The following is a 25,795-nucleotide window of genomic DNA, read 5'->3' on the forward strand; positions in this document are numbered from 1 at the left end:
GGAGGACACGAATGCCTCCCCACTCCCCATTCGTTACCATGGCCCCATGTGTGTGCGTCAAAGAGCTGGGCTCAGACTTGGGCCAGGACACTGCCTTGAAAGGGCGACCACACTGCAGAGCAAGCATGTCAAATCCGTGGCCTGCAGGCCACATGCCTCGTTTCTTTGGCCCGTGTTAGCCTTTGAGTTTGACATGTTTGCTGCAGAGGCACAAAGCAATGATTCCCTGACTATTTCCTCACTCACTCCCCAGGATGGGAGTGAGCAACACACTGAGAATATGGAAATAACTCGAATATAGAAAACACATATCCACTGTGTCCCAGTGCAGTCTCCAAGAGTCTCCACAAAATCATTTTGGAAACTTAGATAGTGGGAAAATGCAAGAAATGCCTTATTGAGGTGGGTGTGGGAGCAAGGGTCCCAAATAGAATGTCTGGATTGCTGGGAAGGAGGTTATAAAAGGGCTGGGATTAGGAAGCACTGCTGTCACCCAGCCTAACCCTAAACCCTGGAGGTCAGGATGATCCCTGGCTTAGCACAGGAGTCCCAGTCACAGACTCCAGAGTCAGCCTGACCCAGCTATGTGACCAGGGCGAGTCTTTAAACCTCTGGAGCCTCGGTTTCCTCCTCTAATATTATGTATCTACCCTCTCACAGGGCGGTTGTGAGGGTTACGTGTGATAACACGTGGAAAGTAGTAGACCTGAGTGAGAGACACCTGTGACTCAGTCATTATGGGTATCGGCCCTCCAGAAGCACATGCTTACTTAGCCTGTCTCTCTGCATGGTCACTGTCCCTCGGAGGCTCTCCTTCCATGATGTGTGATCTGTGACTCGCTCCTGTCTGCCTGGTTGTCTGCACCTATGCACCGTTTGCGATGTGTGCACATGTGCATGTGTGTGTGTGTGCTAGTGTGTGTGTGTATTTGTGTGGTATTTGTGTGGTATTTGTGTGTGTGTATGTGTGTGTATATGTGTAGATGTGAGTGCTGGCTCTGGTCCAGGTGGGGCCTGTGACCCCACCCATCAAATGCTGCATATGCTCTGCCCACTGGTCAGCTCTGTCCACTCCTGGCCAGGGTGAGCACTCCTCACTGCTCAGAGATGCCAGGGCCCTGGGCTGCAGGAGCCCTGTTCATTGAGGGCAAGGCCAGCCAGGCCCGGAGTCCAGATGGTGCACATCTCTCTACATCCTGGTACATTTCACACCCAGGTCTCTGCCAGCTCGCCGGGCAAACACTGCAGGCTTGTGCCTCAGGAGGGGCTCCTTGTCCACAGCCCCAGGCCACTGTCACTTCCACCAGGAAGCAGCGGTTTGTGCCAGGCCCTGCCTGGAGTGGGGTCTTCAGCCTTATGACAGCTACTGCTGCTGTTGACACTGCAACAGTGACAAATTCATCCTTCTGACAAGATCCCTTTAAATAATTCACAGGGAGCTGAGGATTAAGACACTGTTTCTCTCAGTCTCTGTTGAGATTTAAAACACCCCCAGCTGGGGTATTTAAGGAGAATATAATGGGTTGCCCCTCTGGGTCCCCCTTCCCCCTTTCCTCCTCTTTCCCATTTCCCAAATTCATGCCCCCCTCCCCTCCTCACCCCACCAGCTAGCCCTACAACAAGGAGACCCAGAAAATAAGAAAGAAAGAAAAAAAAAAAAAGGAGGGAATCAGTGCTTAGCTGGTCACTATGGCAACAGTGGCAGGGTATTCAGCTGTCATTATCCTGGGGCCTCACACATGCGATTATCTTAAGCTGTGGATTGAATGTGGTCCTCACTGCTGCCCAACAAGGCCTTGTCGTACAAGGCAGGGGCGGGAGCTGCGGGCCCCAGGCCCCCACCTCTCGATTCTGTTCTGTCCAGACCTGGGCTCCAGAGACTAGGAGCAGAGCTGCCCTTGGGAGAGAGACTGATGACACATCCCTTCAGCTTGGAGATGTCTGCGCAGAAAGCAGAACAGGGGCTGGCTGAAGCTGGGCCACCACTCTGCACTGGAGGCTGGGGAAATGGGCTCCTGGGTCCATGAATGCAGAATTTTGACTGCACGTGGGACTCAGGGGGTTAACACACATAACATTCAGTGCCTGGTACACAGTGAGCACTTCATTATTGGTAACCAGTAGTAGCAGTAGTTATCACCACTATTAACCCTATTATTAGTCACAGGGTGCACCTCTGAGGATGCTCATGCAAGAGCCACAACCTAACAGAATCACTAGCATACTGATTTCATATCTCAGGGACCCCCTCAATCAGTCCTGATCTTCATCCCATGCAAGTGAAGTCCTTCAAACATGGGTCATTGCAACCCTGAGGCCTTGTCAGGGCAAGCAGGGTTATTTTGTTGTTTTTTAAACAGTTTGTATTGGACTTGTATACATGCATATAAGTACAACCAATGGACACAAAACTCTGGGGAGGGAGGGTATGTATGGGGGGGGGCAATATTAAAATATGTACACAGATAATAATTTAATTAAAAAAAGAAAAAGAAATAAAAAAAGAAAAAAGTATTGTAAACAATTACTATCAACTTAAAAATAAAATAAAATAAAAAATAAATAAAAAGTTTGTATTGACTTTTACAGGGAGAGGCGGGAGAGATGGAAATATCAATGAGAGAAAAGCATCATTGATCGGCTTTTTCCTGCACAACTCCTAATGGGGATCAAGCCCGCAGCCCAGGCATGCACCCTGACTGGGAATTCAACCTTGGCCTCTTGGTTCCTAGGTTGACCCTCAACCACTGAGCAAAACCGGCCAGGTAGGACAAGTAGTACTGACTGAGCTTTAAAGTTTTTGAAGGAGGTAAACACACTCTAATCCTGCCAACCACTCTAAAAATAAGGTCTATGTTACTCTTGTGATAGAAGCAGAAAATGAGCCCAGAGAAGTTAAAAGAACTTAGAGGAAAACATACCCAGGATATTAGATTCTAAACCCTGGGCTTGCTCTTTTAAACTACCAAAGTGCAGTGAGGGGTAGGCCAAATTATTCCCACACTTTGTAACTGGAGGCAAGGCCAAAGGCAACATCCAAGGCCAGGCTTGTCCCTCTGACCCAGGCTCAAGCTCCCCATATGTCTTCTGCCCAGTATGGCTTCTGCCCACCTTGATGCCCTCTTCTTGACCTGTTTTCCTCCTGTCCCTCCTTTCTAGGCTCTTAACTCCACCTTATCTTCCTTCTAATGCTTTGTCTTCCCCACTTAACACCTCTTTCCTTCACCAAGACAACCAGTGTGAGGGAGCTGGGAGTTCAGGCTGTCAGGGCACCAGGCCCTGCTGACCCTCCTCGGATCCATCCTGGTTCCTATGTCAGGAGCCCCGCTTTCTTCTGAGTCCTGGCAGCCACTCCCAGCTTCAATGAGAGAAAAGCGGTCCTCAGGCTCACTCCCAGTGGGAACAGGTTTCCAGGGTTGTGCTAAGGGATGTGGTCGGGAACTGCCTTCCTGGGGAAAGTTTTAGAGAAGAAGAAAAGTACCTGTCTGTCCAGGCAAATGTGGGTTAAGCCTCCCTCGAAGAGGGGGAAGGAGGCTCGGTGACCCCTGGGGTTTCCTCTCAGACTCTATGGACAGAAAGATTCCCGTTCTGCTGACGAGTCAGAGCCATTTCCAAGAGCAAGAAAATAAATCCGCCAGACAGTAAGATGGGCGACCTACCACAACTCCCAAAATTCATTAATACAGCAGCTGAAGAAGCAGCTTTCCCTCCATCCATCTCCCTCTCTTCCACCCATACCTCCCCCCGACACATCCACACATATACACCGTCATATCCAATGTATCTCTGCAGCCAGCATAACAATTAACACACTGCTCAATGGCACTGGTCATCTGTAACATTCTATTCACCTCCCTATTAAAGGCACACAGGTGCCCACAAAAAGTTCTCATACAATAGCCCCCTGACACAGCAAGCACAAATAGTGAGGCGAGGCAGAAGGGTACCCTAGCTGCTCACCTGGCCCACCAAGCCTCATCCAACCACCCCAAGGCCATCACAGTTTTCCCAGAGCTCCAATCTCAGGGACCACCTCCCATCTCCCAGGGCCCCGCCTCCAGGGCTCTCACCCTGAGCATCCTGCACGCGTTTGTCTGTCACTGTCTCCATCAGGCAGGTGATTTTAAACTCCCATTCGTAAGAGACAAGTATTATATAAAAAAATGTTTTAAGTGCCTAGGGGTGTTTTGTTCCTCCTTGCTTCATAAAAGTGACATTAATAGCCAGGGAAGAGCACTGCTGAGTGCAATTACAGAGGATGTTTCAGGTATGAAAGCTGTTTTGAGCCTGCTAATGTCTCCTAATTACAGGCCTTTGGGAAGTGAGAGAACAAGATAAAGAGTGGGCGGGAGGCCCAGGGTGGGGAGCCCTGACTTATCTCCGTGGTTTACCTGAAGAGGGCAGGGAAGAAGAAGGGAGGCAAGACTGGCAGGGAGGCCAGAGGCCCACCCCCTGGGAGGCAGGGCTTCTTCCTTGAGAGGCAATACTAATTCCCGGGAAACAGCTCCGGAAAAGGACGCCAGCCATGCCTCCTACCAGGAGAACAAACCTTTTAGATACTGAGTCTGAAGCTAAGGAGCCCATAGCAACTCAACCTGGGAGCTCCTGTGGAGCCACCCCCTGCAGGCAGCTGGGTTTTACTGGGACATGTGGGTCAGCAGGGTTGTCAACAGGAGAGCAGCCTGTTGGAGGTTAAATGCCAACTCTGGCACTTTCCAGCCATGTCATCGCAGATCATGTAACAGCTGCTCTGTGACTGGAAGCTACCCTTTTGTCAGGGCTTTCTTGTGGCCAGTGACAGAAAAGCACAACTCTCTACCTCTGGTTTCCTCACCTGGACAGTGGGGCTGTTGTAATGATGAAAGGATGCGTGCCTGTAAAGCACATAGGGCCCGGGACACAAAATTATATTTTCACTTCCCCTACCTGCCATCTATTCATCTCTCTGGCACCTGTATCCTGTATCCTGATTCCTTCCGGGAAATTGCTCCTTCCTCTCAGCTCCCAGGGCGCTGGTAGGCTCCGCACAGCAAAGGACCTGAGAGGAGCAGGAGCGACCAGCACCTTGTTTTTCTTGGCTGCAAGGCCTGGTCCTGAGGGCAAGGGATTCCAGCCAAGCCAGCCAGGTCCCCTCAGAGCTAATCCCAGGGCTTCTGCTGGGGGGACCAGGAAGAGGTGTTTGTTCTTCCCCAGGGGATATGGTTGTGAGGGCTGGAGGTGCTGCAGATTTCTTCTGACCAAGAGGAGGCTCAGCCTGGAGCCAACACCATGGGAATAGAGAGGAGAAAGGGGGTGGAGAAAAGAGAGCGAGAGAAAGGAGTAGGGGTCGAGGAAGAGAGATGGATCCTAAGGATCTAGACCAGCCAACACATGCAGCTCCCTCAGCCCCAGACCACTCAGCTGCAGAAGCCAAGAAGGTTGAGAGTTGTGTGTTTCTGTCACTGACCACCAGAAAGCCCTGACTGATACAGAAGTGTAGCTTCCAGCAACCAGCCACCAGGAGAAAGGCTCCCCAGTCCCAAGTGGTGGTACCAGCCTGAGAGAGGATGACCAACAGGGCTCCCTTTGCCTGCCTGCCTGCCCTTGGAGCGGCCTGAAATTCAAGTACCATAAAACTCTATTCACCAAATTGCTTTGCCCAAAAATGCACTAAATTTCTCTTGGATGTGCCTAATTTAGCTCAGGCTTTGCTGTCTTACTTAGCATGATTGAGCCATCAAAGGAAGAAAAGAGAAATTCCAGCCTTCCCGAGGGTTAGCTCTAGTGTTTGCTGAGGAAATTTTTTTACCAACGTTGTTTCATGTACGGAACAGTCACCATCCCTGCCCCATTGAGCAGAGGAGGAAACTGGCCTGAAAGAGTCTAAGAGACTGGCCCACGGTCACACATCCGGGGAACTACAGAGCTGGGATGGGCCCTGGTTTATGTGATACATGGTCTGGAGCCTTCACTGCTCCTCCATCAACTTTCACCCATCAGACCAGATAAATTCCCATTGATTTTGCTTGGCCTTGGAACGACTGGAGTGTTATTAGAGTGGATTTCTCTTCTCAGTGTGCTTCCTTATTCCCGTGATGTGGGCACCTGGTGAGGGTGCTTGAGGGTCTGACAGACAGGGAGAAAGGAGACACCCAGGCATGGCGGCCAAGTGGCCAGAGGCCCACACATGGATATTCCGTAAGGCCCCAGTGTGCCTACTTTCATGGGCATGTATTGGAAGTTAATGTATCAAACACCAACATTCAAATGGGGCCTTCCCTTCACAGTGGCCTCCCCTGGAAGTTCTCCACTTAGTCCAATACCTTCCCATCATTTAAGTTATTTCTAGAGTTCTAAGAACTGCCTACAGAGGCTTATGGTAAAATCAGCTCATATAACTTCACACACACACACACACACACACACACACACACACCCCCATATATGTACACACACATATACACATACAGAGACACACATAGAGAGAGCACAGACACGTACACCAGCTTGCTCATCCTGAAGGCCCATCAGGCATGTCTCTGGATTCCTTTCCATTTTTCCTCTGTTGAATCCCACTTCCCCTGAGGAAGACTTGCCAGTGATACAGCAGTGAACAGCCTCTGTCACAGGCCGGAAGGTGCTTCCAGAGGGCAGCACAGACAGCAGTGGCATCTGTGAGCCCATGGAGAGCTCTTTGAAGACAACTCAGGAAGATGTTTACACTTAAGTCACATGTCCCACAGATACAGGAAACAACACACACGGAGACCATCGGTCGACCAGGTGGCAAAAGCCAGTGAGCCCTGGCAAAACTCTTGGAAAATAAAAGAACTTTGGGTTTGGATTTCCAATAAGCAAGTATAATTAACCTCACTATTAGAGGGACCTATGCTTGCCTTCCTAATCTATCGGAGCAAGTAACTGGGATTTTCTGGTTGTGTCCTGGTCTCCTTCATCATGCTGACCTCAGGAACATTGGCTCTATTTACATAAATAAACTCTTTAAAAAGATATCGATAACCACATTGTGTTGAGAGGGCTACAATAAATCTAAATTGATCATCTCCTAAATTCAGAATGCTCAAGAATGCTCTGGACCTTCCTCGTGTATTTGGCCAACATACTTTTACTGAAACCTGTCCCTTGCTGGGCCAGTGCTGGCCTGGGCACGGGGACACAGGAATGCTGCATTCTCTGGCCAGTGGGAGAGACCACCCATCAACACATGAGAGCTGAGCAGTGTGTTAGGAAGAGGGCATCTGGTGGGAAGTAGCCTCCAGGAGGGCTCCCCAGGAGATGAAAACAGAGCTGACACCTGAGGAAACGGAGAGTGGTACAGGGAGGGAGAGAGGGTCACGGAAAAGGAAGAATGAATGGGGCTGGGCAGCATCTTGAAACTGGAGCAGACTGTTGAGAGGGGACTGTGCAGCCCTTACCCAAGTGCTGCCTGGGCCTGGGCGTGGCACTGTTTACCATGGAACCTCACTGAATTCACCCACTGCCCAGAGCGCCTGAACTGTGAAGGTCAGGGAACATTCTAGAGCAGGGCTGACCGCAAATGTTTGGGAGAAGTAATGGAAGCCAGCCCGAGAGAGGAGTCACCAGGGCCACCAGTGTGGATCCCCAGGGCGCTTTTTGGTGAGAACTGAGCCCCTCCCTGGCATTTAATATAGATATTATACATGTATTCATTACTCTGCCCCTTTGCTCACCAGTGGCCTCTGATTCAGGTTAAACCAAAAGGCTTTAAATTAGAACTGCAATTAGACTATAAAGCAACATTTTACATCTGAGCATAAATCCTTTCTGTTTCTCACCGGTAACGTTATGATCCACTTGGCAGCAATATAACTGAAAACAGTTTGTGGGCGATGTGTGGGTGGGCAGTCCAGCCCCCCTTCCCATACCTGGCAGTTCTCAAGGAGAGCAATGCCGACACCCAATGAGCCTCATAGAAGGAGAAGCCCCTGGCCTCTCTCTCCCAGGGAGCCCACTTCTCAGGCTCTGCCCTGTGGGGAGGGTTCATTGCAACGTCAGCGGGGGGGGGGGGGGGGGGGGGGGGGGGGGGGGGCGCGCGTGCGGGGAGGGCTTGGCAGAACTATGGACAAGGCAAACTCAATTCCCTGGGAATCCCCAGGCTACCAGAGTAATGCACGCCCACACTCCTCCATCCGAGGCATGCATGTATGGGATCCTGACTACAGAGGACAACCTGAGGTCTTTGCCCCTTTCTGGGCCAAGCCCAGTGGAGACATCTAGTGCCAACAACATTTTCCTCTTCTGTCCCCTCTTCCTCTTTGACATTCTTTTCCCTGGGCTTCTATGAGGCCCCACCTCTCAGTTTTCTCCTGCCTCTGGGCCATACCTTCCTAGTCCCCCTTTCAGGCTCCTCTTGCTCTATGGGACACTTCAATGCAGACTATCCTTCCAACGCTGTCACCTGATCTCCCTCCATACACTCTCCCTGGGAGAAGGCAGTCACAGGTCCTCCTCCCTTTGTTGTGGGGCTGCCTTCTGACCCCATTGCCAGTGAGTCAGATGCGGCAGCGCTCCTCTCTGTGGGTGCCCCAAAGTCACCTCAAACTCAATAGGTCCAGCACTGAAATCAGCCTCTTCCCACCCAAGCGTGTTCCTCTCTGTGGATTCCCCATCTTCAAGCATGGCACCATCAGCACCCCACTTGCCCAAGTCAGAAACTTTCAACAAATATACACTGATAGGTAGTGAACTAGGGGCCAGTTTCCAACAGTGAACAAAGAGAAAGAGTCCCAGACACCTTGCAGGTTACAGCATAGTTGGGGAGTAAGAGGTGCGGGGGTGGGGTGGGGAGAGGGAAGAAAAGAGTCCAATATTAACACATAGAGATATGAACTAGCAATTGTGCAAAGTGCTATGCAGAGGGCCTGTGATGGGAGACCCAATGCGGTCAGGGGTGCAGCAAAGGCGATGAAGGAGAAGTCAAGAGTGGCCCCAGTTTCTGGCCTTTGCAATGTGTGCAGATGGAGCTCACGTGGGAGGGAAGTGGGGAAGGAGAGGAAGGTGAATTCTGCTTGGGCCATGTTGAGGGTGGCATGCCTGTGAGCAGCTAGTGAGAGATGCGGTAGTTGGATACATGAGCCTGGGTCAGGGATACACACTTGGGAGCCACTGGTGTGTTCACAGAATCGAAGGCATCTGTCCAGAGGGAGATGGGGAGAGGGCCTGGACTGGAAGCATTGTCTTTGATCCTTCCTTTTGACCCAGGATAAGGGCCAGCCTGCCCCTCCTGCTGCTCACAATATGCCAAAGAGGCTCTGAAGCTGCTCGGGACACCAGGAGAAAAACTATCTGGCTGCATGTCCCCGAGAAAAGAGGGAAGACCTCAGGGAACTGCAGCTTAGCAGTGACTGCTAACCAGTGCGGGTGGGAGGTAGGGTGGTGAGGGAGGAAAGCAAGCAGAAAGCAGTTCAGCCAACTGCTGTCTTTAAAGGGCACTACTTGACTTTGAATGCTTTCCTAAAGGACAATCTTTCTTGGGAAGGGAGATCAGAAGTTTAAAGAAGACAGGTGGTGTGTCTTCTTTAAATTAAGGGGTAAATTAATAACCATAAATCATGCCAATGCCTTGTGAAAACATACAAACCTTCAAACAATAAAATAATTTGTATGAGTGGCAAGTTCTTAATACCCAGGCAACCTGAAAAGTTGCCACCTCATCGGCTTTGCATCAAGTCCCCAGTAGGAATGAGAAGGGCTCCCTAGTTGCCCAGTGTTCCCAGCAGGATTCCCCTTGCCCCACCCCATCCTGCCTCTTAGGGAAATACCAGGTCATCCTAGTCCTTGCTCTCCCACCCCAAGGCATGATGCTTGCACCTGGGGCAGTGCGTTTCTCTAAATGCTGGGGACTGGGACCCAGTAAAGACCAGAGCCCGAGGAGTATGCACAGGTGAGGTCAGGCTGCCCTGCTACCTGAATACCCAGTTAGAATGGTCCCTACAGCATAACTGGTCCTGTCGGGACAGGATGTGCAAAGCAATTCTTGGCCCTGAGCAGAGGTTACCGAAGACAGGGAAAGAGACAGGAGGTTCGGGCAGATGTCAAAGCCTAGGCCACCCTGCCGCAGCTGGTTCACCCCTTCACTGGGATGAAGAGCCCACTCACCCCTCCATCCTCTCCCTTTGTGATGAAGCCCTACAGCTAGCCAGTCCCCCAGCCAGGCACTGGCACTTCATCTCCAACTCCTCCCTCTAGCCTGATGGTCCATCCATTGCCAAATGCTGCCAATGTTTTCTCCTTCACTTCACTTGACCTGCCCTCTGAGTACCGTTTTAATTTAGACTTTTCTGACCCAGGAAAGACAGCTGAAAGAGTCTCTTAAATGCCTTTATCTCAACTGTTCTCCCAATCTTATCAGCAAGCGTGACTGCTTTGTTCTCCTGCCCAGGATCTCTTCTTTGCCTACAGGATAAATCCAGTGGCAGTCACAGCCCTGCTTTACCTGTCACCTTCCAACCTACACCTGGTCCAGCTCAGAACTGGCAACACTCTGCCAAGCTCCAGATAAGCAGACTCTTCTCTCCTGTCTTTTCATGACTCCATCCCTTTAATCAACTATTCCTCCTACTCCAGGTATCTCTGCAGACTCCCCATTCACCACCTATCAGACTCATTCTCTGAAGACCCAGCTCATAAAGGCTCTTTGTCTCCTTCCGAAGTCTCTCACTCCCAGCTCTGTGTCCACACCTGCCTGTTAATCTCTCTACTGCCACAAATAAGAGCTTCTTTGTGAACTTGGTGGTCCCCCAGGAGGCCGGGATCTCCTCAAGGATGGTCCATTTTTGTAGCTATGGGGTCTGGCCAGATGCATGAACACTGAGCTAATGAATGAAGAGCATTTCTCTAAGGCAGTGGTCGGCAAACTCATTAGTCAACAGAGCCAAATATCAACAGTACAACGATTGAAATTTCTTTTGAGAGCCAAATTTTTTAAACTTAAACCTCTTCTAATGCCACTTCTTCAAAAATAAACTTTCCTGGGCCGTGGTATTTTGGGCAAGTGCCACATTCAAGGGCCAAAGAACCACATGTGGCTCGAGAGCCGCAGTTTGCCAACCACTGCTCTAAGGCAAGCTCCAGGCGAAGAGAACATGTCCTTTCTGAACACCAGCTCCTCCTCATGCCCTTACCCTCCTGGAAGCCCCATGGGCATCTCAGAGCTCTGACCCATCCCAGATCACTGGCACCACTGCTGCCATTCCCACATAGGCATGGCCCAGCCACCTAGGAGCCAGGACTTTGTCATTTTGTTACAAGATGGCCAGGCTGGAGCCCTGGCTTGTCTCTCTGTAGGGGGCAGTGGACATAGCCATTCATACCTACATTCCACCCAACAAAGGTACTTCTTTAGGCAGGTGCTGCTTTCTCCTCTGTCCCCCACCCCCCAATCCCCTCAACCATCCTATAGGCCCAGGACTACCAGAGGATTGAAGGATGGAGGGTCTGACACTCACCCCAGATGTGGGATTGGCTGTCCAGCCCAGTTCTGCGGTAGCCGTCCTGGTGTCCATTAATGTTTCTGTGGATCAAAAAGAGAAAATCTGGTTGGAAGGATTGCTGGATAGTGGCCTTTATGTCCATGAAGTTACTTATGAGCATAATGTTAGTGCCAGGAGCCTTGGGCCCCTCTGTGAAGCAGAGAGGGGAGAGGTCTGCCAGGACCGTGCAGCTCAGAACAGAGCTAGGCAGACCTCAAGTCTCCCGATTCTAGGTCTGCAGCTTTTACCCCCAGTGACCTCAATCCACCTGTGTGGGATGAAGTCATCTATCTACCCACCACTTTACCCTCAAGACACCACTACTTCCCTCAGTACTTTTCCTAGAGGCTTTTCCAGGGTTATGCAGGCCCAGTAGCCACCTCATTCTCCCCACTGGGCTGCTCTGCAACCACACCTGTCCATCCTGCCCTCCTCTCCTCTGCCTCCCCTTCAGGCATCTGTGTTGACACCCTTAGGTGACTTCCCTCCTCTAGACCCAATCACTCTCCCAAGACTTGGCCCTCCTGCAGGTCCTTTTGTCCCCTGAACCCAGATACATGTTGACTCCCTTTCCCAAGACTCTATTGGGGGCTCACCCAGAATACAAATGCACAAGCCAGACCCCAGCGGTCTGCTTCCTGGTTACAACTCCCTCTGGCCATTAAGTGAAGGACAGACACCCTGACTCCTGGGCCATCAGGACCGCTACAGTACATAGGCCAACATCACCAGGTGCCATGTAGTGACCACCGTGCTGCTGTTTATTACAACAGATTTCTGGAAGGAAGTAGTAACGTGTCCTGAGAACAGGGCATGTTTTTCTTTTTTCCTTCTCAGTCTATTATTGCCCCCCTCCCCCACACCTCTTAATAGAGACAACTCTCCAAAAGCAGCCCACCAGTTCCTGATCAGCAAACCCACATCCTCTTTGTTTCTTTAACAGCTTTATTAAGGTAGAAATGACATACAATAAACAGCACATAATCAAGGTGTACAATTTTGAGAAGTTCTGACATATATTTACACCATGAAACCATCACCACAATCAGAATGATAAATATGTCCATCATTTCCAGAAGTTTCCTTATCTCTTGGTGATTCCTCCTTTCCTCCTGTCCCCACCCTCTACAGTCTCCAAGCAATGACAAATCTGCTTGCTGTCACCATTGATTAATTGGCATTTTCTAGAATCTTACATAAATAGAAATGCAATAGCATCTACACTGATAAAAGAGAAAGATGCAAATTGATTTGTGATGCTCACCACCCAATCAGGAATGGGTATGCAAATTAACCCAACAAAGATGGCAAGTTAATTTGCATATGCAGGCACCAAGTGGCCTGGGTCCTGGGGACAGGCACCAAGCCTGCAGACTCCCGGGACCATTGCTGGCCCTAGGAGGCCAGGGCGGCCACGCAGCTTGACAGCAGACAGCAGAGCCTTCTTGGCCATAGCCACAGCAACCCGCAAATAGGCAAGTGGGCCTGCAGGCAGCACCCAGCCAGGCCTGCTTGGCTGTCACAGTGGTGTGGAGTAGGCAAGCACTGCAGAGAACAGAGAACCAAGGGAGCAGGCCTAAGCTGTCAGTAGGACATTCCTTGAGGGATTCCAGATTGGAGAAGGTGCAGGTCGGGCTGAGGAACCCCCTAACTCCCATGCACAAATTTCGTGCACTGGGCCTCTACTGTACATAAATTATTTCTGGCTTTATATCGATAGTTAATTTGTTTTATTGCTGAGTAGTATCCAATTGTAGAAGCATACTGCAATTTGTCTCCCCAGTTACCTGCTGTTTCCAGTTCAGGGCTAGTACATGAGAGAGTGGGAGAGTCCCAGTCCTCCACATTCTCACCACACTGGCATGGCCAGTCATTTTAAATTCTGGCCATTTTAATATGTGTGTGGTGGTACCTTATTGTGGTTTTAATTTCCATGTCCTTAATGATGAATAATAAACATCTTTTCACATGCTTATTTGCCATTTCTATATTTTGGGGATGAAGGGAGTGTTCAGTCTTTTTCCATTTTTAAATTGGGTGGTTTTCTTTTCACTGAGTTTGGTGAGTTCTTTATATATTCTGCATACAGTCCTTTATCAGATATATGCTTTGCAAATATTTTCTCCTACTCTGTGGCATTCTTTTATCCACATCTTTCAACAAACAGAAGTTTTAAATTTTGATGATCAATTTTGCCTTTATGGTTTGGTGTCATATCTGAGAAACCTTTGCCTAACCCAAGGTGACAAAGATCTTTCCCTTACCGAGGTCTATGATCTCTTCCGAGTTCATTTTTGCATAAGGCGGAAGATGTGAATCAAATACAGAATTGTGTTTTTTCAGGTGGCTATCTAGTTGTTCAGAGGTTCTCTTTTTAAATTCACACAGTGGTGCCGTATGGGCTGGTGGAGGTGTCCTATCCACCTGGATTTCCCGGGGCATGTATCCAAGGAACCTACACAACACATCCCACCTGCTTAGCAAATGAGACTATACAACAGGAGGAGGTTTGGGTTTTTCCTTCCTCTGTTCCCTTTTGCTCCTGAACAGCCCTCCCTCCACCCCACGTGACCAGCCAGTCTCTGCTCGCTGCTTCAGGTGGGAGATGGGAGATAGGAATGAAGAATGCAGGGCTATAAAATCTTGGCTCCTTAGGAAAGGGAAGGACGCCTGGCATAAATCAAAGGTTTGGGAACAAACCCATGGGCAAGTCTGAGGGAATGAAAGCAGAAGTGATGAATGAGGAGCTGTGTGGAGAAGAGGGTTCCCTTTGCTCTCGTCTCCCGGTGCTCAATCCCAGAGAAGAGATAATGGTAGGAATCTTTCGAGGTGAAAGGGGCACAGACATCCAGCACCCCAATGTGGTGATGCAGCAGCAAGTGACCCCACCAAGATGACATGACACAGATGGAGACTTGGGATCTGGACTGGACAGGGTTTAATGAAGGGGGCCCAGAATGTCCCAGGGGTGACCTGCATGGACAGTGAGCAAGGGTCAGATAGGGTATCTCAACAGGGGCCCATGTGGGCAGGAGCCAACAGGGCCAGCAAGGCCTAGATTATATTTCTGCCACCCCCTGGAATTGGTTTTCTTTCTTTCTTTCTTTCTTTCTTTTTTTATTTTATTTACTTTATTAATATTTTACAGAGAGGAAGAGAGAGGGATAGAGAGTTAGAAACATCGATGAGAGAGAATCATCAATCAGATGCCTCTTGCACACTCCCTACTGGGGATGTGCCCGCAGCTGAGGTACATGCCCTTGATGAGGAATCAAACCTGGGACCTTGCAGGCCGACGCTCTATCCACTGAGCCAAACCGGTTTCAGCTGGAACTGGTTTTCTAACCGCAAACCAAAGGGAGTAAGGTAGGTAAAGCAGGCTGCCTTTCCTGCCCACTTGAGTTTGGGTTTTGATTGAGAGTCAGACCCCGTGAGCATCTGAGGGAGCGCCAGAAGTGGCACAGACTCCTCGAGTGTGTTTTCTCCTCTGATTCTCTGACAGCTGGGGAGGCCGATCCCTGCGTGGAGCAGCCCTCCCTCTCCCCCTCATCTCCACTTCACAGCACTAATAATGATCATAATGACACACCGAATTTACATAATACACTTCTCAGAAGACACTCCATGAGGCTCCGAAGAAATTCATCTTCATGATTAAAATGCCTCTGCCAGGTGGGCCTAAGGCAGGAGCCACCAAAGCCATGTGGCAGCGTTAGGGACCAGGGCACGGAAATGCGCCGAGCCTTATACAGGGTCTCAGAGCCTCCCACCCTGACCCCATAGCCTCACATCCCAGCCTGCTGCCTGCCAGGCAGACCTGGGCTTCTGGAACCTCTGCCGTGACCCTGGGTTGGTTTTTTTTTTTTTTTTTTTTTTTTTTTTTTTTTTGGGGGGGGGGGCGTTTGGCCTTCCTCATAAAGCCAAAATGCCACAAAAAGCCCCCAGAATAATGCACCCTCTCCACCTCAGGATCATGTGGAAATAGCTGTGAACAGGTGGAGGACACGACACGGGCAGCAAGAAAAAGAGTCCAGATCAAATCTAAGCATCAGCCTTCACTCCTAACCTTCCGAAGACGCGTTGGTTCTGCGAGGCCTATGAATACAATCTAAGATTTCATTATATTCGTAGTCACCTGCTCAAGGGCTATAATTGAATCCATTTCTCAATAATGCTTTCCAGCCACGTTGGTGGACCAAAGTTGCGGCGAGAGGTATCTGTGTCTCCGCATGACACCCGCCGTGGAGACAGAGATCACGAAACCATACCATCCACTCGATATGATTAAGGGCCATTTCTTTCCTGGCACAGACAGCGCCTGATGATGGCATTACACTCTGGTGGGGGCTGCATAAAAGTGATTTGAGGAGGTTTACATCTCCCCGGAGAGGAAGCGTACGCTCATTTGCATTTATAAAGCATATTGAGAGTCCTGGCAGAAAGTTATGGTGGAAGCACAATTAAATATTTACCATCACTTCTGCTCTCAAACAGGGGCGTGGGGACCAGACCAGCTGGAGGTGCATGTGCTACTGTCAGATCTGATGTCTACAGGGGACAGGACGCTGGGACCAGCTCCCACAGCCTAGCTTCTCCCTCTGGGAGATGCACTCACTGCCCACAGCAGGAGAGCTGGGAAGGGCACTCACACCGAATGGAGAGGGGCCACTGATGCAGGTGGACGGGGTGCAGGCCCCACTCCCACTATTTTGGGACAGTTTCTCTGTCCTCTCCCTCCCCTCCTCTCTTGCCCTCTCCCTCTCCCCTTCCCTCCCTTCTCATCTTTAAAGTAGGACTAGCTACTACACAGAACTGTGGGGGGACTGCGTGAGACAAGGCACTGCAAACCATATGCAATAATTACTATGACTTAATCACTCCAAGCTTCAGTTTCCTTAACTATGGAAAGAAGCTAACGATGGTATCTGTGAGATACTTATAAGATACTTATAAAAATCAGTGACATTAGGTAGCTAATGATATCTTGTTTACTGTCTTCCTTACATTGTTGTAAAGATCAGGGAGTAACACACACTGAGGATATAGCTGTGGTTCAGAGCAGTGGGTGCCTGAGAGGGAATCACCATTGAGGCCTGAGGGAGGGGAGAGGCGGGGGGAGGGGGGAGGCATAAGAAGCCAAGTCACACTTGGCATCCTATTCTGGCTGCGCCCATGAGAAGGGAACTGGAAAACTCACAGGAAGGGAAAGGGTTCTTCTGCATGAGTGGAGCACATGGGCCCATCCAACAGGGAGCATCACGTTGCGTGCAGGCAAAGGAAGACGCTGGGGTCCCTGACCAGAGGTGTGCAGTGGTGGGGAGGGTACAATAGAGAGCTCCTTTGGCTCTGGGGAAAGCGGTGACAGAGACAACAGGGAAGGGCCAGAGACAGGTGGGCAGGATAAAGCAGGAGCCCATGAGCAGGAGAGGACGGGAGGTCACAAGGGGAGAAAGAGGGGAGCAAGAACCTGAGAAGGATGGGGTGCATAAGAAGCCTGGCAGAGAGACCCCACTTCCCAGGGAGAAATTTCCCTACATTGTATTTGATATGGAAACCCTCAGGATATCCCCTCCAACCACGGGGCAGGGGTGGGGGCAGGGGACACTGTCTGGGCTCTGGGTGGTGGGGCTGGGTCCGAGAGAAGGAAGAGGCGGCTGCCACCTGGGTCTGCAGGCGCTTCCTTCTTCTGTCTGGATTGGCACCTTGGGATGTATTGACATTTGGGATGAATTAAATACCCATCACCGTGAAAGAGAGAAAAATAAACCTTCTCACAGCTCTGCCATTCTTTCTGGAGAGGCATTATTCAGACAGTCAGCCGAAAATATTTACAACATCCTTCTGTCGTGGTAACAATCTACAACAACATATACAAATGGAACGTGGGTTCAGAGCTCTCGGAGCAGTGCCTCCTGTGTATCTGACAAGGCGAGTCCAGGGACTTCCAAGAGGGGAAGGACCAGCGCAGCCCTACCAGCATCACACCGCGCTGCCCACGTGGCCACAGAACTCCCGAAGCCTGGAAGCCACACTGGCCTTCCCAAAGGGTCGGGATCGATGGAAGAGGGGCTGAAAGACGGGGCATAAAGGGGCTCTGGTATCCACTAACCACAGGCTGTCTGAGCAGCTGCCTCAGGCGGAGCGAACACTGTGCAGGCACGGAGACAGAGAACAGACAGACATCCAGCCCTCAGGGAGCTTGCAGGCAAGCGGGGAAACAGAACTTAATCAAATAACCATACAGATAAATCCACAATTACAGCCTTGGTGAATGGCGGGAAGGTGGGATCCCAGGGACAGTTGTGGATGCTGAATAAAATGACAGGTGTACAGAGCCTGGCCTGCAGCTGGTACCTCCTCCTTCCTTCCCAGCCCCTGGTTGGCACTGAAACCACCTCTCTCTCTCTCTCTCTCTCTCTCTCTCTCTCTCTCTCTCTCTCTCTCTCACTCTCTCACACACACACACACACACACACACACACACACACACACACACACACACCCCTGCCCTCGGACTGAGTCCATACTGGCAGGAGTAAAATATGTGTAGGATAGTCTCCCCACTCCCAATCTAGACTGTGCTGGTGCTGGGCACCCCTGACCACGATGAAGCCCTTCACACCCACCTTTCTAGGGAGTCCCCATCCAGCATAAATGCTCAATCAACTCCAGAGACCCGGGTTCAAGTCCCAGCTCCACAGCTGACGAGCACATCAAGCTGTGTCCAAGTGTCCAAGCCTGATCTTCTCACGGAGAGAGAGGCCTTCCCTCCTGCAGCCATGAGCAACCATGCCCAGAAAGATGCGCTGTACATTCTTGAAAACACTCCCTGCACTAACATGTATTTACTGTCTGTGCCAAGTGTAAAATGCTGGGCGAACAGAGCTCCTTGTAGATGTCTCCGCTGATGGATGTGTAATAGTGGCCGGTGGGGAAGAGAAACAAGCCTGAGCAAACGGAATGAGCCCGGCCAGCCCATCTGCTGAATGGCTGACTGACTGAATGAGACGGAACAGGCACTTGGATTATAAATACAAACTGTGAAATTTGCTCTTTTAAAGAACACACAGATCAGCACAGTCCTCCTCGCCACACCCTTCTCCTTCTGTTTCTTTTATTTTCCAAGGTGCAATGAATTATCGCAAATAGGACGAAGCTGCAGCTTGGATGGGTCATAGCATAGAAATGTGTCCTAAGGACTGGGGTGGCTCTGGATCTGGTCTTGGTTCACAGGGGGCACAGTCCATGAACCAGTGGGAAGGCCTGGGGGCATGGTTCTGATGCCCCGCCCTCCCAGGGCTCTGCCAGGCACAGATCCCAGCAAAGCTGACCAAAGCATGGGGTCAGGACATGACCTCTTCCTCTGGGAGCTGGAAAGGGCAGAGGATCAGCCTCAGAAGGGCTGCCTTCACCGCCCGCTCAACCTCAGACTTCGTATGTGGCTTGTGAAGGTCTCTCTCCTCAGAGGGTCACTCTGGCTCCTGTTCTTAGACTGGTCTCTAAGAAACATGGCAAGAGCCCTAGCTGGTTTGGCTCAGTGGATGGAGCAATGGCCTGTGGACTGAAGGGTTCCAGGTTTAATTCTGGTCAAGGGTAGAGTGAAGGATTCCAGGTTTAATTCTGGGTTATGGGCTCAATCCCCAGTAGGGGGTGTGCAGGAGGCAGTCGATCGATGATACTCTCATCATTGATGTTTCTCTCTCTTACCCTCTCCCTTCCTCTCTGAAATCAATAAAAATATATTTTAAAAAAGAAAGAAGGCAAGACACCAAAGGAAACTTCTGTAACTGGGTAGGGCCCTCTGCCTCCTGAATCCCCAGGCTTGCCTTGGTCCTATGGTGACTTCACAGTTTATACACTTATACCATGAAAATGCTTTTTACTCACAAAAGATGGAAATTCTGCTATAACAAAGAACCACAATCTAGGCAGCTTAAAACAACAGAAATGTACTGTCTGACTGTTCTGGAGTCTTAAAGTCCAAATTCAAGGTGTTAGCAGGGCTATGTTCCCTCTCTAACCTGTAGGGGAGAATCCTCCCTCAAGTCTTCCTGGCTTCTGCTGGTCTGACGACAATCCTTGATTTGCAGTTGCATCACTGCAGGCTCTGCTGTGCCATCACACAGCACTCTCTGCATGTGTCTCTGTCCTTACAGGGCCCATCTTACCAGGACAGCACCCTATTTCAGTATGACTTCACCTCAATTAACTGAATCCACAATGACCCTATTTCCAAATAAGGTCACACTGTGAGGTTAGGGCTTCGGCAAATCCTTTCTGGGATGGACACAATTCAACCCATAGCAGGAAGATCGACTTCCAGGAAAGGAGGATGTTGGTTTTTTCCAACGCATACTCAGGTCCTGTGCTAGTCATGTGGGAATACAGACACAAGAAGGCCAGGTGCCTCCTTCAGAGACACCCAGTCCAGCAGGTAAGGAGCAGTCTTCACTTGCTCCTCCAGACCCATTTGCCACCCTTTTCTACTTCACTCTGTCCAAGGAGGCAGACCGTATAGACCACAGTGACTGGGATCCTCCCCAAGGGAGCCGGAGGGTGTGGGCAGTGAGGAGCTGGGGTATATCCTGGCTGCTCCCTGCTGAGCTGCAGAGGGGGCTACAGCCATTTCTGGTAACAGGGAGCCAACCCTTGTCCTTGAGACATAGGGTGGTAACCCCCTCACGACCTCTCTCACGTCCCCCCGCGGCTAGTCCTTAAGTGTGTTATCATCCTTGTTGCCTTTTTTGTTTAACTCTTTATAAACTTTTTTAAACAGTACCTTCATTAATCTCCCTCAATCACTTCTTCTGACAGTGCCATGTGTCGGGCCCCTGGTGATGCTCAGGCTTAGGTTAGTAGTTCATGGTGGCCATCCTGTCTCTTGTACCTGTCCCCATCATGTCCAGCAGTACTCCCTGTAAGGAGGCAGACACCTGCCAGGGTGGCCAGTCCTGATCACACTGAACTTGAATCAGACAGACCTGATTTTTTCTGTCCAACTCCACCTCTATCCAGTTGTACGATCTTGAGAAAGTCACTTAGACCCTTAAGGCTGATGTCCAGCCAGCCATCAAATGAGGATAATAGCCTCAATGTCACAGATGCTTGTGGGGAGCCAATAAGATACTATCTACCAAGCCCTGCCTGCAGTCTCTGACATGTCATAGTTGGTCCTCAAATAGTAGTCATGGTTACATTCCATATCAGGACCTGGCAGTTTCTCCTGGCCTGACAGCCTCAGCTATAACCTATGAGTCTCCAATCCTAAGGTCCACTTTGAAGGATGAGTGTTGGCTCCACCAGCCCTGGCAGCTCAGGTGATTGAGAAGCCACACTTAGTCCTCCAGCCACACTCCAGTTTCCCCTCAGCCATCACTGCCCGATCCAGACAGAGACACTTGTAGACACTTTTCCGTGCTGTGCACAGGAGATCAGGATGGCCCATGGCCTCAGCAAGGGCACTGAATGCCTGTCCTGCAAGCTGCTCTTGAAGACTAGCTGGATCTTGTGTGGATAGCTCATCCGGGTCTGAAGCAATGGGGAAGGCCAAAGGAGGAGCCCAGATTGCTAAGTGGCTCCTTCCCACCTCCAGACACACACTGAGGCCCCAGAAGCAGTGCTGTACTTTTCCTGGGCCTGGTGCTCCTCATGGTGCCCTGGAGCTCAGACAGAAGTACAGGCTGGAATTTAAGGGTCTCTATCCACTGGCTCTGCTCTGATGAATGCCACATCCCACAGCCAGTGCTTTCAGTACTTCTCCCCTCTGAACCCACCCCTGCAGGCACTGAGCAGTGAGTTCCTCTCCTATCTACTGTCTATGGCCACTAGAGAGTGTTCCCTCTGGTGAGGCCACAAGAACTTCAGACAAGAGTCTCTCCTTGTATCCATATCCCTTGGGAAGTGGTCAGAAAGCAGCTCCACTACCCTTAGAATTTTCCCAAGAGTCCAAGGTCAGCATAGCGCTCAAGAACAAAGGCAGGGTGGCCACAGTGTCTGTCCTGTTATCCTTCTAGTTGACCTGCTACTAATCTTTCTGCTGTATCAGTCCTGGTGGTTTTTTGTTGTTGTTGTTGTTGTTTTTTTCTTTTCAAGAAAATGATTTCAATAGTGTTCTTGCCTAAGCTGAGGGGAAACTCAAGGCTGGGCCCTGCCCTCAGGAGATTATTCTCCTTCTGTGGGCTCCCCACCTCTGAGGGTGACTTGGGTCCCCCTCAGCTCAGCATCCCCACTTTTAACGTAACTTCTCATCTCCATATAGGTCATTGATTAAGGTGGGGACCAGGTGATGCAAGAGCTGGTAGATGCTTTCCAACAAAAGAGAAGCCCTGAGCATGAGACTAAACACAGGAACAGGGATAAGGGAAGACCAAAAGCCTTCCATTTGTGTATAAGCCCCAAACAGTCTTCCTTATTCCAGATTTCTTCTTTCCCTTCAGTCTCAGTTCCCTTTCCCATTCTGATATCTGCAATCTCTCATCCTTTACAATGGCCAGACACCTTTTCAGATCCACGTGTGTTCCTCCTAAGTCTGAAGATATGCCACAGCCAGAGAACCAACAAGAAAGTCATCTCACCACCCCTGGTTGAGGATCTCCAGACGGCTCCAGCATCAAAACACCTGCAGGCAGAAGCCAACTGGCCAGATGGTGTCAGTGGGCACATTAGAGCAGACCACTGAGGCCACTCCCTCCCACTCGCAGGTCTTTAGCCAGACTTGCAGCCAAGCGTCTTCCCAGGCCTCACTTCCTCCTCACCCAGATGCCTCCCGACAACAACGCAGGATATACCTTTCTACCTCATCCAGCAGCAAAGTGAAAGACATCTAAGGGACAGAAAGAGAAGAGAGAACCACAAATGGATGCAGTGGTTCAGGGACATCATTAAATCAATACCCCAACACTGATTATGTAGACCTGGCCAGGAACCCTCAGCTGCTCAGCGTTACCTATTTGCATTTTCTTGGGGAGAGTCAAAGACCTATTGAAATTGAGGAGGCTGGCATTTTCCAGACTTCCAGGACCAGGGATTCTAAGAAAGATTAAATCTGTTTGCCCCAGCCATTCTGACAGACCCATGAGTTGGTGCCAATGACACATGGGTAAGAACCATGTATAATAAGCTGCTGCCTCCTGCTCCTCATGGGCACAAGGAGAGAGGGCCTCTCACTTTCTGAGAGATGTGGGCACCCAGGGGGGCATCAATCACCCTGGAGAAGAGCGGGGAGGAGAGCCCGCACGCCCATGCAAAATGACTGTCTGCAGCCCTAATGAAGGCTGGCGATGGATGGTGGCCCAAGCTCGTTAATCAGAAGAACATGCTGCCGTCTGCCTCCCCTTCTCGGCCCTCCTGCACCCTCATCCCAGATTGATCTGTGGCATAGTAACTCTCAGATGTCACTGGCACTGGGCTGTGCCTCTAGAGACCCTGCATGCACTGCCAGCAGCTAGAGAAAGCTGGATGTACCAGGTGAGGAACAACCAATCAGAGAAGGAAGGAGTGGGGGTTGGCCAGGCAGGCTATTGTGATCAACTGGACACATCCTGGACCAGACAGGGGCTGCTGAGTCTCCAGGAACCACCAGTGCTGAGTGACTCTGAGAGCCACACTGTACCTCCCACCAGGTATTAACCCTCTGTGCTGACACCCTCTTCCAAATGGCTGCCCACCCCATGGCACTGTTCTCCCTGCAAAACACCCTCTTTCCTTGCCTCCTTGCCCATGATACTTAGAAATCCACCCTCTCCTCTGGCTGGCCTACTGCTGCCCCTAAGACTCACCGCCCAGGTCCTCCAGAGAGAATCTGTCTTCATCCCACCCAATTCCTCCAGAATTTTCAGGCCCAGTGTGGTCCCTTTGGGTCCTCTGACCAATCAGCCTTTCTCTCCTTCTACCCCTGAAGATGTAGTCCATCCTGTCTGGCACCCCAGTTCTGTCTGCGTTCTGTGTCATTGCCTCTGGTTTCCTGGCCTGCAGGGTTGATTCTGCTTGCAATGGCCTGTCTATCCTGGATCCTAACCCTGTCCTGTGGCACCACATGACCATTGTTAACTCTACAGAGGGTTGAAGGGAGGCAGGTGGTGATGGGAATAATGGACCACCAGGAGCAGGCATGAGAGGAGTCTATTAGGGGAATGGTTCATGCTTGGCTGTGATATCATCGTTCTGGCCTCTCCAGCCTGTGAAGCTGTAGGGGGGAGTCAATGAGGTGATGCCCAAGGCCCCTTCAGAGGTGCCCCACTAACTCCACGATGCCTCTTGCCTCCAAGAATGGACCTTCTGCCACTCATCATCTCCTTGGCAGGGAAAACCTATTCAGCCTGCCTGTTACTCATGCTCCTGCAGCCTCTCTATCATGGCCAAGACATCTGGTGAGAGCCTGGGAAGACTTCTATATGTGTTTCCCAATCAATAGCATTGACCGGCTCCTGGCATTTAGCATTGCCTGAGATCCCAAATAGTCTCAATGCCATAATCGTCTTCCCCGAGCCTTGCAAACTCTCACAGTGCATGCTTTGTGCAGAAATGTCTCAGATGGATTCAAAGGTCCATGCAAAAGTCCCTTCTTGGCCTGAGAGGTATCCCGCTGGGTTGCCACAGCTAAGGGCAAGCAGGCTTGGTGGCCAGACTCGCGCTACCCTCCTTTTCTGGCTGTGAACATCTGATCTGCCCTCTGCTGCATGATGGCAGCAGGGGGAAGTCTGTGGCCCAAGACTTCCCACAGCTACCAGGGCCCTGTTGGCAGCTTTGGGGACAACATGGATGCCGCTACAGAGGAGACATTATATAAATGTAACAAGCAGCTAAGGTGATATGTGGAGAAGGGAGGCCCTGTCAGAGGAAATAGACAGGAGACAGCTGGCCTATGGTGTAGGCCTCACTGGGCCATCAATGTGTGATGTGAGCTGGGACCTCTCTCTGTCCAGTCTCCCCAATGGACAGAGGATGCGGTTGGACTGATCATTCTCAGCCTTTCTGGACTGAAGCTATTGCCTGTGTGGAAACTGAAATCAGCTCCTGGTCTCCTAATATCGGGTAGTTGGGACACTTGGATGTCACCTCCTCCTCTCAACACTGAGAGCTGAAGGGCAGAGTTGTCCTTGATTTCTCCCTGCTGGGTTGGGGCAAATGCTTCCTTGAGAGATTGGAACCTCTTGACTCCCTATTTTGATTTTCTGGACAAAAGAACAGACTTTAGGGAGAAAATGACATCTACAATTATCTTCTAAACTGAGAAAAGATCTAGTTCTTTGGCTTCAAGATCTGTAGCTCTGTCCCATGCCTTCCAGGTTGAAATGATTACTGATCCAGATGCCCTCTGCCCACCCACATCCCTTCCTATCAAAATGCAGCAGGTTATTAAGCCCCAAATCCAAGCACCATTTTTGATTCAGGTTTTAAAAGCTCCAGAGATTTTGTAGACTCCTCCACCCCAAGCTTGGGCCTCTGATATAGCACCCTCACCAGTTAGTCATTTGTTTCTGCTTGCATACCACCAAAAGTGAGGTGCTCACCACCTTTCCCAGCAGGCTGTTTTCTTATCAGATGGACCCAACTGTCAGAAACCTGGCTCCCTGGGATTCCCTTTCTTTGGTCCTTGTGCTCCTCTTGAGAGGGCCCCCACAAAACCAACTGTTTGCCTTCCTCCATGGCAGCCCTTCAGACTATTAGAGGGGCAGACCCTTCTGAGTTTTTTCTCTCCCGATTCTTAAACTCCTGGTTTCACCAGCTCTTCTTCCAGCCCCCATCGCCTTAACTGTGCTTTTTTCTGACCAGGCAGCCTCTGCCACTAAGTTCATTTCTGGATGGTCTGAGCAGCACAGGTGAGGCACATCCTATTTCTCTATGATCTCCCTATCAATTCCCTTTAATAATCCAACTGAGCATGCTAGCGTGTCCTTAGGAGAAGTCTGGCTCCTCAGAGCTCTAGCTCCATCCCCAGAACCTGAAGGTTCCCAAGAAGCAGCTCCCCTTACTTGCAGTGGGTACTCTTCCTCCTGGCCCTCGCCTGCCTCCTTTTGGTCCTGCTCACTCTTCCTTCCTCGCCCCTCACACCTCCTCTGCGTGCCTCCTCCCTCTTTGTACTCTTGTTGCTGCTTAACAGGGTGTTTCTGGGATGAATAGTGCTTTCATGAGAATACATCCGGCCTTTCCCAGCCCACCCCTGTCCTAATGGAGTTCTGTGGAGAGCTGGGCCCAGACAATGGGCCAGTAGATTCTCTTGAAAACTCACAAAAGCCCTGTTTCCCTTCACACAGTGCAGATTGACAGGCTTGGTAAGGCCCCTACTCCTCACATTCACTGAG

The 25,795-nt window shown here is 50.5% G+C and overlaps 1 protein-coding gene across 1 annotated transcript in view; it reads right to left on the minus strand.

Moving 5' to 3' along the window:
* Positions 1–25,795, minus strand: part of EPHB1 (EPH receptor B1) — a 401,650-nt gene that overhangs the window by 270,769 nt on the left and 105,086 nt on the right. Inside the window, exon 2 of the mRNA XM_036431378.2 lies at positions 11,469–11,533. Within this exon, the coding sequence (XP_036287271.1) occupies positions 11,469–11,533 (65 nt within the window). The remainder of the gene's footprint in view (positions 1–11,468; positions 11,534–25,795) is intronic.

The sequence above is a fragment of the Pipistrellus kuhlii genome, unplaced genomic scaffold (genome assembly GCF_014108245.1).
Source record: "Pipistrellus kuhlii isolate mPipKuh1 unplaced genomic scaffold, mPipKuh1.p scaffold_m20_p_11, whole genome shotgun sequence".
Classification (NCBI taxonomy): domain Eukaryota; kingdom Metazoa; phylum Chordata; class Mammalia; order Chiroptera; family Vespertilionidae; genus Pipistrellus; species Pipistrellus kuhlii.